The following is a 17,906-nucleotide window of genomic DNA, read 5'->3' on the forward strand; positions in this document are numbered from 1 at the left end:
CAGTAGGTGTCTTCAACAAAATCACAGAAGAAAACTTCCCCCAAACTGGGAAAGAGGTGCCAATGCAGATACAGGAAGCCTTTAGAACACCAGCCAAACAAAACCTGGAAAGAACCTCTCCTTGCCATATCTTAATCAAACAATAAACACACAAACCAAAGAAAAAATATTGAAAGCAGTTAGACAGAAAAATCAAGTTACCTACAAAGGCAAACCCAACAGGATTACAGCAGATTATTCAACACAAACTTTAAAAGCCAGAAGAGCTTGGAGTGATATAGTCCAAGTTCTGAAAGATAACGACTGTCAACCAAGGTTAATTTATCCTGCAAAGCTATCCATTCAAATAGACGGAGAAATAAAGATATTCCATGAATAAAGCAGGTTAAAGGAGTATTTAAATATAAAACCAGCTCTACCAGAAAATACTTGATAGAATCCTCCATGCTGAAGAAAAGGAAAAGCACACATATAAGGAACCTGGAAAAAACAAGCAATACTCAAACACTAGTTAACACAAGAGAGCAATGGTAGAACCAGAACCACACACACAAAAAAATGGCAAACATAAATACACACCTTTCAATAATATCTCTTAATATCAATGGCCTCAATGCCCCAACCAAAAGACATAGGTTTTCAGACGGGGTTAAAAAGCAGGATCCTACAATTTGTTGTCTCCCAGAAACTCACCTTTCTACAAAGGGTAGACATTATCTTAGGGTGAAAGGTTTGAAAATGGTGTTTCAAGAAAATGGGCCTAGAAAACAAGCAGGGATTGCTATCCTAATATCTGACAAGGTAGACTTTAATTCAACATTAGTCAAGAAAGTTAAGGAAGGTCACTTTACATTGATTAAGGGCACACTCCAACAGGAGGACATTACAATCCTAAACATATATGCACCTAACATGGGGGGTCCCAAATTCATCAAACAAACACTATTAGAACTAAGGTCACAGATAATACCAAACACAGTGGTGGTGGGTGACTTTAATACCCCACTCTCATCAATTGACAGGTCATCCCCAGAAAAAATAAACAGAGAGGCATCTGGACTAAATGAGGTCATAGAAGGAATGGACCTAACAGATATATACAGGACATTTCATCCAAAGGCTGTAGAATATACATTCTTTTCAGTAGCACATGGAACATTCTCTAAAATAGACCATATATTGGTACACAAAGCAAATCTTAACAAATTCAGGAAAATTGAAATAATTCCTTGCATTTTATCTGACCACAATGGTATTAAACTACAAATCAGTAGCAAGAAAGGCTATAGAGCATACACAAAATCATGGAAACTATACAACACACTACTAAATGATGAATGGGTCAAGGAAGAAATCAAGAAGGAAATCAAAAAATTTATAGAGTGAAATGATAATGAGAACGCAACATACCAAAATCTCTGGGACACATTGAAGGCAGTTCTAAGAGGTAAATTTATAGCCTTAAGTGCCTATATTAAGAAATTAGACATTTTGCAAGTAAACAACCTAATGCTTCACCTTAAAGCCTTGGAAAAAGAAGAACAAGGCAAACCAAAAATTAGTAGACGGGATGAAATAATAAAGATTACGGTAGAAATAATGAAATAGATATAAAAAGTCAAAGAATTAATGAAACAAAGTGTTGGTTCTTTGAAAGGATAAAGAGGATCGAAAAACCCTTAGCACACCTCAGCACTGAAGCAGACCAAAAATGAACCCAACATGGCTCAGGGAAATTTTGCAGAAGAGGGGGCGGAAGAATGTCAGAGTCACATGTTGGGTCATGATTTGCAGAGACATTTAGCATACCAATAACTGGGGACTAACTCCACAATGCACGACCCATTTACATCAACAAGGAGGGTCTAATAGGAGGGGGTAGATCATAGATGAGCCTAAACAATGGTACCAAACTGCCTGTATTTGATGAAAAGAAAACTAATAAATCAAAGGAAAAAAAAAAAAAGAAAAACCCTTAGCAAATCTGACCAAAAGAAACAGAGAAGAGACACAAATTAATAATATCAGAAATAAAAAAGAGATAACAACACAACAGATTCCAGAGAAATTCCAAAAATCATAGGGACATACTATAAAAGCATATACTCCACAAAGTATGAAAATCTGAAAGAAATGGATGATTTCCTTGATTTGTATGACCTACCTAAATTAAATCAAGATGAGATTAATCACTTAAATAGACCTATAACAAGCATGGAGATCAGAACAGTCATCAAAAATCTCCCAACAACAAAAAAAAGCCCAGGCCCAGATGGTTTTACTGCTGAATTTTACCAGACCTTTAAGGAAGAGCTAACACCATTGCTTCTTAAGATTTTCCAGGAAATAGAAACAGAAGGAATTCTACAAAACCCCTTCTATGGACCCATCATCACCCTGATACCAAAACCAGGCAAAGATAGAAAAAAAAAAAAAAAAGAAAGAAAGAAAATTACAGACCAATCCCCTCATGAACATAGATGCAAAAATTCTCAACAAAATATTGGCAAACAGAATACAAGAATATATCAAAAATGTCATTCACCCTGACCAAGTATGCTTTGTCCTAGAAATTCAGGGATGGCTCAATTTATGCAAATCTATAAATGTAATACATTATATAAATTGGTTAAAGGACAAAAATCACATGATCTTCTCATTAGACGCAGAGAAAGCTTCGACAAAATCCAACATTCCTTCATGATAAAAGTCCTACAGAGACTGGGAATAGAAGGAACATATCTCAATATAATAAAAGCTATTTATGACAAGCCTACCTATTTATGACAAGCCTACAGCCAACATATTACTAAATGGGGAAAAACTGGAAGCTTTTCCACTAAAATCAGGAACAAGACAAGGGTGTCCACTGTCCCCACTTTTATTTAATATAGTTTTGGAAGTCTTAGCCATAGCAATAAGACAAGAGACACACATAAAAGGAATACAAACTGGAATGGAAGAGATCAAGTTATCATTATTTTCAGATGACATGATTCTAAACATAAAGGACTCTAAAACCTCTACTAGCAAAGTGTTAGAGCTGATCAAAACCTACAGCCATGTAGCAGGATACAAAATAAATACACAGAAATCAGTAGCCTTCATATATGCTAACAACAAACACACAGAGGATGAAATCAGAAAATCACTCCCATTCACAATTGCATCAAAAAAAAAAAAAAAGTACCTTGGAATAAACCTAACCAAGGAAGTAAAGAATCTCTACAATGAGAACTTTAAAACACTTAAGACAGAAATTGCAGAAGACACTAGAAAGTGGAGAAACATCCCTTGTTCCTGGATTGGAAGAATCAATATTGTGAAAATGGCAATCTTACCTAAAGCAATCTACACATTTAATGCAATCCCTATCAAAATTACAAAGGCATTCTTCATGGAAATAGAAAAAACAATCCAAAAATTCATTTGGAATCACAAAAAAAACTTGAATATCTAAAATAATACTGAGCAACAAAAATAAGAATGGTGGTATCACCATACCTGATTTCAACCTATATTACAGAGCCATATTAACAAAAACAGGGTGGTACTGGCACAAAAAGAGACATGTAGATCAGTGGAACAGAATAGAGGACCCAGATGTAAGTCCAGGTAGCTATAGCCACCTGATATTTGATAAAAATGCCAAAAATACTCATTGGAGAAGACAGCCTCTACAGCAAATGGTGTTGGGAAAACTGGATATATATCTGCAGAAGGATGAAAATAGATTCTTCTCTCTTGCCATGCACAAGAATTAAGTCCAAATGGATTAAAGACCTTAACATCAGACCTGAAACTCTGAAACTGCTAGAGGATAAAGTAGGGGAAACCCTTCAACATATTGGTCTTGGCAAAGACTTTCTGAACACAACCCCAGTTGCTCAGGCAATAAAATCACAGATTAATCACTGGGATCTCACAAAATTACACAGATTTTATACTGCAAAGGACACAGAGAAAAGAGCAAAGAGGCAACCTACAGAATGGGAAAAAATATTTGCCAGCTATATATCTGATAGAGGATTAATATCTAGGATACACAAAGAACTCAAAAAGTTAAATAATAAGGAATCAAACAAGCCAATCAAAAAATGGACTATGGAGCTAAATAGAGCATTATCAAAGGAAAAAAAAATGTCCTACATCACTAGTCATCAGGGAAATGCAGATCAAAACTACATTGAGATTCCATCTCTCTCCTGTCAGATTCGCTTCCATCATGAAAGAAGTGATCATAAAGTTGGTGGGGATGTGGAAAAACAGGAACCCTTCTACACTGCTGGTGGGAATGCATTGTGGTCCAGCCATTGTGGAAATCAGTGTGGAGGTTTCTAAAACAGCTGAAGATTGATCTACCTATGACCCAGTTATAGCACTCCTAGACACATATCCAAAGGACTCATCTCATTTCCTTAGAAGTACATACTCAACAATGTTTATTGCCACTCAATTTATAGTACCTGAGAAATGGAACCATCCTAGATGTCCCTCAACTGATGAGTGGATAATGAAGATGTGGCACATTTAACAATGGAGTTCTACTCAGCAGTAAATAAAGATGAAGTTATGAAATTTGCAGAGAAATGGATGGATCTGGGAAGGACTATACTAAGTGAGATAATCCAGGCCCAGAAAGCAGAAAGCCAAGCGCCACATGTTCTCCCTCACATGTGGATCTTAGCTACAGATGATTGTGCTTCTGCATGAGAAGGATAAAACTCAGTAGCAGAGGCCTGTAAGTTAAAAAGGAGACATAAAGGGAAGAGAAAGGAAGGGAGGAGGGTACTTAATAGGTTGGTATTGTATATATGTAAGTACAATGATTGAGATGGGGAGGTAATATGATGGAAAATGGTATTTCAAAGGGTAAATTGCGGGGGGGGGGGTTGCGGAGGGAGCATATTACCATGGAATATTTTTTATAATCATGGAAAATGTTAATAAAAATTGTGAGAAGTAAAATAAATAAATAAATAAATAAATAAATAAAAAAGTAAATGTGCTTTGTCTGATACATCTAGACTACATGTAGCCTCAAGTGTGTTGGAAATGAGGAATGAAAATGGGAGGGATAGTATTTTAAAAGATCCTTAACAGTGGAGACAGTCCATATTCTATATTGAGATTTTTTCAGTCAATTTTGTATTTATCTGCCTTTTCTTTCTCTACCAGATAACCAGAGCCCAAGCTGATTCTACAGCGGTAGCCTTGGGCACCATGGCATCTGTGGTTATGGAGAATGATGAAGTCATCAAAGACTTTAATGACATGAAAGTAAGGAAATTTCTGTACAAAGAGAGCAAAATAAATATATAAATAAAATAAGAAAGTAATTCTGTTGTGTTTAAGTGATTGCTAAATAAATAATAGCAGAGCAGGAAAGGCAGCCTTGGCAGGAGACCTTGGTGTGAAGCTCCTACCTTTGAAAGATTGCTTACATGCCTTGCACCATGTGACATATAAAACAGTCTAAGAAAAACACCTGATATTCATCATATTTGGGACTCCAGAAAGTACACATCAAAAACAAGATGAGGACTGGAGAGATGGCTCAGCAGTTAGGGCAGTTGCCTGCAAAGCCTAATGACCCAGGTTCAATTCCCCAGTACCCATGTAAAGCCACATGCACAAATTGTCTCATATTCAATTCCCCAGGACCCACGTTAGCCAGATGCACAAGGGGGCACATGCATCTGGAGTTCGTTCTCAGTGGCTGGAGGCCCTGGTGTACCCATTCTGTCTCTCTCTCTCTCTCCTTCTTTCTGCCTTTGTTGCTCTCAAATAAATAAATAAATAAAAATAAGCCAGGTGTGGTGGCCCACGCCTTTAGTTCCAGCACTCGGGAGGCAGAGGTAGGAGGATCGCCATGAGTTCAAGGCCACCCTGAGATGACAGAGTTAATTCCAAGTCAGCCTGGACCAGAGTGAGTCCCTACCTTGAAAAACCAAAAAAAAAAAAAAAAAAAAAAAAAAAAATTAAGTTTTTTTATTGACAACTTCCATAATTATAGACAATAAACCATGGTAATTTCCCCCTCACTTCCCCTTTGCAACTCCACTCTCAATCATACCCCTCCCCTCTCAATCAGTCTCTCTTATTTTGATGTCATTATCTTTTCCTACTATTATGGTGGTCTTGTGTAGGTAGTGTAAGGCACTGCGAGGTCATGCATATCCAGGCCATTTTGTGTCTGGAGGAACACATTGTAAACAGTCCTAGCCTTCCTTTGGCTCTTACATTATTTTCACCACTCCTTCCACAATAGACCCTGAGCCTTGGAAGGTGTGATAGAGATGTTTTAGTGCTGAGCATTCCTCTGTCAGTTCTTCTTAGCACTATGGTGCATTCTGAGTCATTCTAAGGTCGTTGCCATCTGAAAAGAGAAGCTTCTCTAATCAAAAGTGAGAGGACATTAATATGTGGGAATGAACATAAAGAGAAGTGCTTACTGGACAGTTTGGTGAGCATAGTATATACATTCAGCCATACAGCAGCAGACATTACACCCCTAGAGCTCATGACTTCCCCTGTCATAGGTTTTCAGTATCAGGCATGTATTCCCTCCCTTGGGTGGGCCTCCAGTCAATTAGAAAGCAGTTGGTTGCCCCATAACAGACATCCCGCTATTGTACCTGTTGTCTCATTTGGCCTGGCTGGCCAAATTTAAGTCTTGAAGTATTCACTGTTATTTTCACTGGTGATTTCTCTCTCTTTCATGGAACTGCATACAGAGTAGCTTATTTCAGCTTTCTGTCAGCTGGTCTATACAGAGATTTTCAGCTCAGCTCCAGCAAGATTTTTCAGTGACCTTGCATCCCAAGTATGTGTAGTCTTCAGCAATATCTAGGACCCTTCTAATGTAATGAACAAAGCAGATACTAATTTCAGCAGCCAATTATCAGTGACTGCCACTGCCTGTATTTATGTAGATCCCAAGAAATGCCTTTCCATGTAATTTTAACCAAAATTTCTGGTTATTTGTCTCTTGCAATGAACATGACTATCTCATATGTCACAGTCAGCCCATAAACGTAAGGCTGACTGTGACATATGAGATAGTCATTCTTCTACTTTCATGTCATATATATGTGACATGAAATATATCATGTATGTTTGAATCTAGGTTTCACATATGAAATAGAGTTGTATCTTTGAAAAGGTAAACAAGATAAATAATATAAATGAAGTGGCCATTGCTGTTATGAGCTCACAGCAACTGTCATTACCTGTGATCAAAACCTGACAAGATACCTGAAAGAGAGAGAAGAGCCAAATCAATAAAATTAGAGATAAATAGGGACATCATGATAGATACTACAACAGATACTACTGTAATTCAGAGAATCTTTAGGGAATATTCTGAAAATTTATATTCCAATATATTTGAAAATTTATAAGAATGACTATATTTTTAGAAATATATAACTGACTAAAATTGCACCCAGAGGATGCATACAACCTAAGTAGATATATGATAAATAATGAGATGACACATTAAAAATGGATGTCCCAACCAAGAAAGACACAGCCCCAATGGATTCACTGAGTATTCTATCAGAACATCAATGAAGAACTAACACCAGTGCTTTTCAAAGTATTTTATATAATAGAAAGGGAAGAAACATGTCCAAGCCAATCAAAGTATTGTCCTTATGCCAGAACCAGATAAAGGACACAACAAAAGTAAAACTAGAAAAAGTTCTTTATGAAAAGAGACGAGAAAATTTTCATTAAAATACTTGTCAATTGAATTAAACAACACACTAAAAATCTTATACACAGGATCAGGGGACATTGCAAAAGAAGGGACAGAACAAATGCAAGAGACTAAGGATGGGGAGGAATGCTTTGAAACACTACCTTCAGGATGTGAAGTGCCATTGAATTCATGCACTCATAGCAACTTTCATTACCTGTGATCAAACACCTGGCAAAATCAAGAGGGGAGAAAGGAAGGAAGGGTGTAAGAGAAAATACAGGCTATCATGGTTGGGGAAGCATTCAAGCAGGAGTGTTAGGCAGCAGATCATGTTGTATCCACAGTCAGAAAGTGGAGAGCAAGGAATGCTAGTGTGGTGGTTTGAGTGGGAAATGTTCCCCATAGTCTCATGTGTTTGTGACTAAGTCTCATACTAAGTCCTCAGGTGGTGGCTTTGGGAGATGGAGCTTTGATGGAGGAGCTGTGTCACTGGCAGTAGGCCTTGTGATTTTATAATCCAGATCCACTTGCAAATGCCCGCTAGACCTTCCTTGCTGCTTCCTTTGTGCTGATGTGACAAGTGTGATACTTGGTTGTTGAGGAATATGGAAGGAATCTTTACAATGCTGTGGGCAAAGCTTAATGGGCCATTCTAGTGAAAATTTAAAAGGCCAAAATGCATAGAGAACCATGGAATACCAAGGCTCAGTTTATGAAGTTTTAGAGGTACAAAAGGATTTTGTTAGGGTTATGGTTAGAAGCAGTTCATGAGGTATTTTGACAAGGAAGATAGCTGCATTCTGTCCGAGTCTTGAGAACTTGAGCAACGTTCAGTTTAAAAGTAATGGACTTGGTTTTTCCATCTAGACCCAAACGGCAATGGTACCATAAAATTCTACTCCCTAAAAGGCAGAACAAATGGCGGAACCTTCACCAGGCCCTTAGAGGGAACACCTGAGACACAAGACACTGGAGAGGGTATGATGAAGACCAACCGTAATCTTCTACAGCTTCCCTCCCTCCCTCTCCCCCCTTCTCTCTTTCTCTTTCTCTCTCTTCTCTGTAATTCTTGTATATTAGTTATCTTTTTCTTCTAGTGGGCACTGACCTATAACTCCCAGTACCAGCATGTGGCTATTATCCACAATGAGCTTTTGATCAGAGAGACCTACAAGCTTTCCTAAATGAAAGACAGATTTCTGTCCCAGTACTTGATGACCCACAACAGGTTAGTGGCAAGACCCTACTGCTGAAGACACTGTATGTGGTTAACAGGTGAAATGGAATGGCATGGCTGGAAGCTGGGAGAGAGTTAGTCCCCAGACAATCAGTGCATCTAGTGCCAGAAGGTGCTACATGGGTGACTGGAGGAAAATAACCAATATCTGTTCAAGAATCTAACCTACTTAGCAGCAAATAACCTGTTGTGATGCCCACACAAGTTAATAGTGGCACACAGCCATGGTGAAGAACCAACTGCTCTTGATTTGCCTAACTGATCCCCTCAGCGGTATGAGACCCATAGCTGGAACTGGGAAACAAGTCAGAACCATATCCAAACATAAGTCCATTCTCCATTATCAAGTTACCATTAATCGTGGGCTAAAAGAGGGCCTACAACTATTAAACTCTCTATAAAAAAGTAAGGGTTATCTCATTAGTCCTGTTGCTAACTTACTCTCCATTGGAGAATCTGCTTCTCTTTTTCAGATAGATGTAGATCCTAAGGAGAGAGCCACCCCATCATACTTCAAAAGGGCCCTGGCTAAAACTAAGAAAAATTGGTGAAACAAGCAAGGGTGCTGTTTTCCTGGTGAACCAGATACCAGCACAAGGGTGAAGGAGATCAACACAGAGAAAGATCAACTGCTAACAAATCAGAGAGCCAGAGACCCAGAGGCCCCCAACACTTCATCACTGAAGCAGACCAAAAATGAACCCAGCATGGCTCAGGGAAATTTTGTGGAAGAGGGGGCAAAAAGAATGTCAGAGCCACTTGTTGGGTCATGATATGCAGAGACATTTATCCTACCCATAACTGAGCGCTAACTCCACAATGCATGATCCATATACCTCAACAAGAAGGGGCTAAGGGGAGGGGGTAAGTCATGGATGAGCCTAATATTGGTACCAAACTGACTGTATTCACTGAGTACAAAACTAATTAATTAAAAAAAAATGTTCCACATCCCTAGTCATCAGGGAAATGCAGATTAAAAGTACATTGAGATTCCATCTCACTCCTGTCAGATTGGCCACCATCATGAAAACAAATGATCATAAATGCTGGTGAGGATGTGGAAAAAGAGGAACCCTTCTACACTGCTGGTGGGAATGCAATCTGGTCCAGCCATTGTGGAAATCGGTGTGGAGGTTCCTAAAAGAGCTAAAGATTGATCTACCATATGACCCAGCTATAGCACTCCTAGGCATGTATTCTAAGGATTCATATCATTTCCTTAGAAATATGTTGCTCAACCATGTTTATTGCCTCTCAATTCATAATAGCTGGGAAATGGAACCAGTCTAGATGTCCCTCAACTGATGAGTGGATAATGAAGATATGGCACATTTATAGAATAGAGTTCTATTCAGCAGTAAAGAAAAGTGAAGTTATGAAATTTGCAGGAAAATGGATGGGTCTGGAAAGGATTATACTAAGTAAGGTAACCCAGGCCCAGAAAGCTAAGCACAGCATGTTCTCTCTTATATGTGGATCTCATATGTGGAACACAACATGGCTCAGGAAAATTTTGTGGAAGAGGGGATGGAAAGAATGTCAGGGCCACTTGTTGGGTCATGATATGCAGAGACATTTATCCAACCCATAACTGAGGGCTAACTCCACAATGCAAGGAGGGGCTAAGGGGAGGGGGTAAGTCATGGATGAGCCTAATAATGGTACCAAACTGACTGTATTTGCTGGATCCAAAACTAATTAATAAAAATAAATAAATAAAATTAAAAAACAATAAAAAAATAAATAAAAGTAATGGAATTGGCTTGAAGAGATTGCTTAGTGGTTAAGGAATTTGCCTGAAAAGCCTAAGGTCCCAGGTTTGGTTACACAGTTCTCACATAAACCAAATGCACAAGGTGATACATGTGTTGGAGTTTGCAGTGGCTAGTGGTCCTGGCATGCCCATTCCCTCTGCCTTTTTCTGTCTTTCTTAAGAAACAAACAAAACAAACAAATAGACAAAGAATCTTTAGAAAAGTAATGGACTGGTATTTTTATTGGTGGAAGATACAAAACAGAAACATATAAAAGTCGTAAAATTAGGCACAGAACAAAAATGTGGACTGGTTTTAGGCCACTCGGCTGCAATTGTTGAAGATATTAGTGCCACTGAGAATGGGACAGCTCCTCTGCATTAGAGAGGGCTTTTTGTTTTTTGAAAAGAGGGGGTGTGAGTTTCTTCCTCATCTATGTCAAGCTTCATCCTCCTTGGATTAGAACATTTGACAGCCCACCTTGTACTGATTTTGGAAGCATTGCAAACACAGGAAAGAGAGGGTCATGGGATTCCAATAGTGTTCTGGAGGTGTCTGCTAGGTGATATGAGACAGGGTTGAATTTCCTACATGGAGGTAATGGGGGATCATGACATGGAGCTGTGAAGATGAACTGTGGGTTGTGGTGGAAACCCCAGATGTTAGAGATGCCAAGAATATGGGAAAGCTGCAAAAGAAAGGTGGCTCTTGAAAGTCAGAATTGCCTTTGGCACCCAGAGGATTTCATCATGTGTCCCAGGTGCTGGACATAGAGCTGCATGAATTGATAATTGCCCTGCTGATTTTCTATCTTTTACTGGTCCAATCTTTCCTTGTTCTGCCCACTTCTTTCTTTTTGCAATGGGAATGTTTAGTCTATGCCATGATATGTTGGAAGTATGTGACTTGTATTTTAATTGTATAGGGCTCACAATTGAGAGACTACCTTGGTTCTCAAGTGAGAGTTTTGACTTTTTTTTTTTTAATTTTCCAAAAGTTATCTTTAATGTGTATGCTAAATAAATAATAATTAAGCACAAGATAAAACTGCTTGATTCTTTATCCAAGTAAAATACAGAGGTACATCCACAATTCAAACTCCACAATCAAGCACCTTGATCAAATTTTCCAAGTTTATTATTCTTCCTTAAAAATTTCATTTCCAAGATACAAATCGATTCAGATGTATTTGTACAAGATTACCTTTAAAAACAGTATGTCTTAAAACTAATCAGTTACATCTATATCACAATATACAAGCACAGCTTCGTCATTAACCATTGCTCTTCTCTTCATTCAAGTGAAAACAGTGTAACAGATACTAACTAAACTCCTCTGCCCCATATAGGAATGAAGATTTAGGATACCATCAAGGCAAATTAATTCCTAGGACTATCATAAAGGTGACAAATATAAGATTTGCAGGGCTAGCCCCTTCCATTGGAGAGCTCTATAAAGAAAACTCATCTGACTGGAGGAATAACAGGCACAACTACCTAACTCGTCCTATCACACATACAAAACAACAAAATCATGCTATCTTAAAAAATCATGTTTTATAAATCCAGTCAATAATTTCTTTTAAAAGATAAGTATAACCTTTGCTTTAAGAGATCACAGTAAAGTTAGGTTTAAATACTATAATTAAGCAAAAAGCAGTCATATGTGCAAATATGAAAATTCAAGTTGCTCCAGCATAAAATTGTTTCAGAGAAAATCTGCTGCTTAACAATCACTCTAAGCTACCAACTAACATGTCATTATCCTGCAAGTCACATCACTTGCAGCTAATTTCAATTACATTAATGACAAGTATTACATTAGAATTTTTTTTTTTTTCCTTTTGGGTTTTGAGGCAGGGTTTCACTCTAGCCCAGGCTGACCGGGAACTGTATAGCCCAGGTAGGCCTTGAATTTACGGTCTCCCTCTGAAAAACAAATGTCCTAGTTAACCTCAGCCTCCCAAGTTCTGGGATTAAAGTGCCACCAAGCCCAGCTACATTTGGTAATTACAAGTCTACAGGCTTACTTGATGGTAGCAGTTGAGTCTTTCCTATAGGATTTTTTGGAGAACCTTTGTACCAAACCCTTTCTTTATCTGATGGTTTCCTAAGAACCTTATTTTTTATCCTGGGAGGAATGCCTGTATTATTATTGACCACAGCTTTCACTATGTCATGATTAGTCAGATCATCCAAGGGAACCTTAATCCGGCCATCACATTTGCCATCCTCTTTACAAATTCTAGTGGACCCAAGAAAGCCCTGCACAGCATCTGGGTGCCTCTTCATTTTCAAGAAAGATTTAGAAGTTAGGTCCATGTTTGATTTTGAAATTGCATCATGCAACTGACTACACAATGTAGACTGTTCAAGACCTGACTGAGTGCACGGCACAGAGGAATCTTTTGATGTGCTTTCTACACATGAGGGAAGAGAACTATCACAGCTCACTGATTTAACCAAAGAAGCATCACTAAGGTCCAACTTCTGCCTTCCAGGTGGTCTGTTGTAATCCAACAAAGAGTTAATTCTTCTGACAGACTGACGGACAGGAGTACGCTGGAATTTAAGAGGTGACTTCACTTTTGTTCTATTTGGTTCATTTAAAGAAAGCTTATTAAACCACTGTATGTGATCTGAAACCTTTCTGTGTTCCGTCATTTGTAAGTTTTCACGAACTGTTTTATTGCATTCGTCCACCAGGGACTGCTGCTTAGCAAGTCTCACAGCCCTAGGTTTTGAAGTGATTCTTACAGTGCATGCACTCTGCTGTGAGGAAGAGGCCCCAGCCTTGGTCTCCTGAGGGCCTGCACTTTTCACCACATCCTCTGCAATCATGCTCTCATTCTCTTTTGACTGAGTATTTACTTCATCTTCTAGAGACTGCTGTCCCTTAGCTTGTTTAGTCCTGGGGACTGCTTGCTGGCAGAGGTCATCTTTTGGTATAACCAAATGAACATCTTTTTCAGGTTCCACCTTTATCTGACTTGAGTAACATCTTACAGGTGCTTCTCTACCAATGTTTTGACTTTGATGTGGTAACAAGTCTCCCTCTGGAAAACAAATGTCATCTTTACCATCATTTTCATAATTTTCCTTTGATTCTCTCACAGTCAAATTGTTAGTTTTAAATAGCTTTTTCTCTGAGTCATTTTTTATATAGCATGTTTCACTCATTTTTTCTTCCTCCATAATAGTTACTGACGACTGCCTGTGATTTATCAATGCATGAAGATTATTTCCAGACTCAGAAAATGCCTTCTGAATCTTGACCAAGGTCTCGGAAGTCACATTACTTTCATCCCCACTAAGGGAACTTCCCATTGCAATACTATCAGGCTGGCCATGTGCAGTGGAAGGGGTGAGTTCACCGGACATTGCTGGAGACTTTTCAACAGTAATATGCACAATTGAATTTTATTTGGGTATAAAGAAAAAGATTATGAAATATGCCTAAAGCTGGATGGAAATGAAAAAATTATATTGAGTGAGGCAACAGGTTCAGAAAGACAAATCCCACATGTAATAATATCTTATAATGCAGATCCTAGCTTTAAATTTCCAAACTCATGTGTGCACCTTACAGTATCTGCAGATACAAGGATGTTCAAAAAGGACTAAGGGAAAGAGGAAGATCTTGAGGGGAGGATATAGCGGAGCACACGTGATTTGAAACACAGAAGTGGTATTGCTGGAACATATGTAGTATTTCTAAATCTTTGTGAGGAGCCTCCTCACTGATTTACATATTAGCTGTAGCAGCTTTCGTGTCCACTAACAGTGAATAAGAATTCCCTTTCCCCACATCCTTTCTAGCATTTTTTGTCATTTAAAAGATAGCCATTCTAACTACTGTGAGATAAAATCTCAATATAGTTTTCATATTTATTGCCCTGATAGCTAAGAATGTTGAGCACTTTAATTTTTTTTTTATTTACTTATTTGAGAGCGACAGACACAGAGAGAAAGACAGATAGAGGGAGAGAGAGAGAATGGGCGCGCCGGGGCTTCCAGCCTCTGCAAACGAACTCCAGACGCGTGCGCCCCCTTGTGCATCTGGCTAACGTGGGACCTGGGGAACTGAGCCTTGAACTGGGATCCTTAGGCTTCACAAGCAAGCGCTTAAGCGCTAAGCCATCTCTCCAGCCCTGTTGAGCACTGTTTTAAAAAAGGTCTTGTATTTCTTTTGAGTACTCTCTATTATTTCAAATATTCAGACTCATAGCCCACTGATTGATTGTGATATTTGTTTTCTTGGGTTTGGTATTTTAAATTATTTATTTATTTTGAAATTTTTGTACATGTACATAATGTATTTTGATTTTATTTCCCCCTTCCCATTAACATCATTCTTCTTCCCCATTAATCTTCATCTTACTTGACTGCCCTTTAGAAAACCCATTGAGTTAAGTTAGTGTTGCTTGCATGATCATGAATAGAAAGATATTTTTTAATAATTTTTTTTTTAGGGCTGGAGAGATGGATGAGTGGTTAAGTGCTTGCCTGTGAAGCTTAAGGACCTTGGTTTGAGGCTCAATTCCCCAGGACCCACATTATCCAGATGCACAAGGGGCACACATCTGGAATTCGTTTGCAGTGGTTGGAAGCCCTGGTGTGCCCATGCTCTTCTCTCTGTCTCTTTCTCTTTCTGTCTGTTGCTCTCAAATAAATAAATAAAAAATAGACAAAAAATATTTTTTTAAACTTTATATGAGAGTGAGAGAGAGAGGCATACAGAAAGAGAGTAAATATGGGTGAGTCAGGGCCTCCTGTCACTGCAAATAAACTCCAGATACATGTGCCACTTTGTGCTTCTGGCTCTATGTGGGTACCAGGGAATTGAATTTGGGCCATCAGACTTTGTATTGCCAGCAGGTTATTCTATATTCTCTCTTCCCCATTCCCATTTCAATTGGCATGGTCCTCAACGGGGTCATCAGTATTCACTGTGTAGTCATGAATGCATAAGTCAGTCTGTGGGGAAGGGGCAATGCCTCAGAAGACACCTTCTATACTGTGGCTCTTCCATTCTTCCATGCCATCTTTATCAACGTTTTCTGAGACTTGGAGGCATGTTATAATCCTTCTTGAGTGTTAAGCTCTCAGCAGACTCTGATTTTGTTTTGATGAGTTTTGAGTCTCCTCGGTGTCTACTTCCATCTCCCTGGAGGAGTTTCTCAGGCTAGCAAGTGAGTGCAAAACTCATAATTCATCAATCTATTTCTTTGTAATGTTTTCTGTGCTCTGGCAGATGTGATGGAGATAACTTGTCTCGTGCTATGTAATTGGTTTTCTTTTCTTGTCATATTGGTGGGTCTTGGGTCTCTACTGTATTTGCTGCCATCTGTGAAAAGCAGATTCTCTAAGAGTGAAAGCAGTATGTATCAAAGGGGCAAAATGTAGATACTTAGATGCTTTTTGATAGGCACCTTTATAGAAAGAACAGTGGAGGCTTCATGAGAAATAATTTTTGTATCTATAGTAGTTTGGATCAGAAGCTATGGCTTTTTAACACTAGAAATACATCATTCTTAGCCCTTCTTGCTTTTAGTTTCTATTAAAAATTTGCTGTTATTCTGATGGGCTTGCCTTTTATGTGATGAGATGTTTTTCTTTTGTGACTTTTACTACTCTTTCTTTTTTTGGAGCATTTAGTCTTGATTATCCAATGTAGGAAATTTCTTTATGGTACTGTCTATTTGGTGTGCTATATGGCACTTGTACCTGGTCACACATCTTTTCCCCTAGATTTGGGAAATTTTCTTTTATAAATTTATTAGAAATATTTTCTATGTCATCTGCTAGAGTTTTTCTCCTTCTCTATGCTCATAATTTGTATTGCATACATGGTGCCTTTGGTCTTTTTTAGGAGTCTGATATTTATCTCATTTTCTGTTCATATGTATTTTTGAACATCTCATTTGTTATGTCTGACTGATCTGTTTATTTTTCCCTTGTCTTTAATCCCTGATATTTTTTCCTCCATATTGTCCATTCTTTTTTAAAAAAATTAAATATTTTATTTTTATTTATTTATGAGAAAGAAAAAGAGGGAAGGAGAGAGAGAGAGAGAGAGAGAGAGAGAGAGAGAGAGAGAGAGAGAATGTTTATGCCAGGGCCTTTAACCACTGCAAATAAACTCCAAACACATGTGCCACCTTGTGCATCTGGCTTATATGAGTCCTGGAAAATTGAACCTGGGTCTCTTGGCTTTGTAGGCAAATGCCTTAACCACTAAGCAATCTTGCCAGCCCTTCATTTTCAATTCTATAGAAGGTTTCTCATGGAGCTTTTTATTTGATTTATTACAATTCTTTATTTCCAATATCATTCCAATTTAATTTTCCTTCAGCGTTTTTACCTCTTTATTGAATTTCATTTTCACATCCTGGTTTGACTTCTTCATTTAATTTGTTTTTTTTTTGTGGGTTTTTCGGTATTATATTCAGGTATTGATTTATGTACTTTTTAAGTTATTTGTACATATTTGTCATCTTACTTTTTATTCTTCATCTGGAATTTCCTCTATGTAGCTCTCATGGGGAACCATTTCTGTGGGATTAGACAGTCTTGGCTTGGAACATATTGCCTTGGTTTTTCATGTTACTCTTTGCATTGAGACTTGCTCCTCTGGAGATAGTGAATTGTTCAAGTCATTCTGGCACACCTGTTTTAAGTGAGTGCTTTGATCAGTGTTTGTTGTTTCTTTGTCTTAGCTTGTCTTTGATAGGATTGGTGGTCCATGAAGTTCAGTTGTGGAAGCAGTCGGTGCTGGTCTTGGTTGGTGTGTGTTGTAGTCAGGTTCATATTTCTAGAAGAAATCACCCAAACAAGAGAAGCTTGGGGGAAGAAGAGTTTATTTCAGCTTACAGACTTGAGGGGAAGCTCCATTATAGCAGTGGGAAACAATGGCATGAGCAGAGGGTGGCCATCACCCCCTGACTCACATAAGGTAGGCAACAGGAACAGGAGAGTGTGCCAAACACTGGCAAGGGGACACTGGCTATAATATCCATAAGCCAATCCCCAACAATACACTGCCTCCAGGAGGCATTAATTCCCAAATCTTCATCAGCTGGAAAGCTAACATTCAGGACACCTAAGTTTATTGACGACACCTGAATCAAACCACCACATTCCTCCCCTGGCCTCCATAAACTGTTAACTATCCATGGTGCAAAATGCAATGCATTCAGTCCAACTTT

General features: G+C 38.4%; 1 protein-coding gene across 1 annotated transcript; it reads right to left on the minus strand.

Moving 5' to 3' along the window:
- Positions 1–12,674: 12,674 nt before the first annotated feature.
- LOC101616818 (rho GTPase-activating protein 11A-like) lies at positions 12,675–14,106 on the minus strand (the record flags this gene model as incomplete). The annotated part of the gene is made up of 1 exon (XM_045157002.1): positions 12,675–14,106. A coding segment is annotated over one exon (1,398 nt), but the record flags the coding sequence as incomplete, so codon positions are not given.
- Between the last annotated feature and the right edge of the window lie 3,800 nt (positions 14,107–17,906).

Source organism: Jaculus jaculus, chromosome 8, assembly GCF_020740685.1.
Source record: "Jaculus jaculus isolate mJacJac1 chromosome 8, mJacJac1.mat.Y.cur, whole genome shotgun sequence".
In the NCBI taxonomy this organism is placed as follows: Eukaryota; Metazoa; Chordata; class Mammalia; order Rodentia; family Dipodidae; genus Jaculus; species Jaculus jaculus.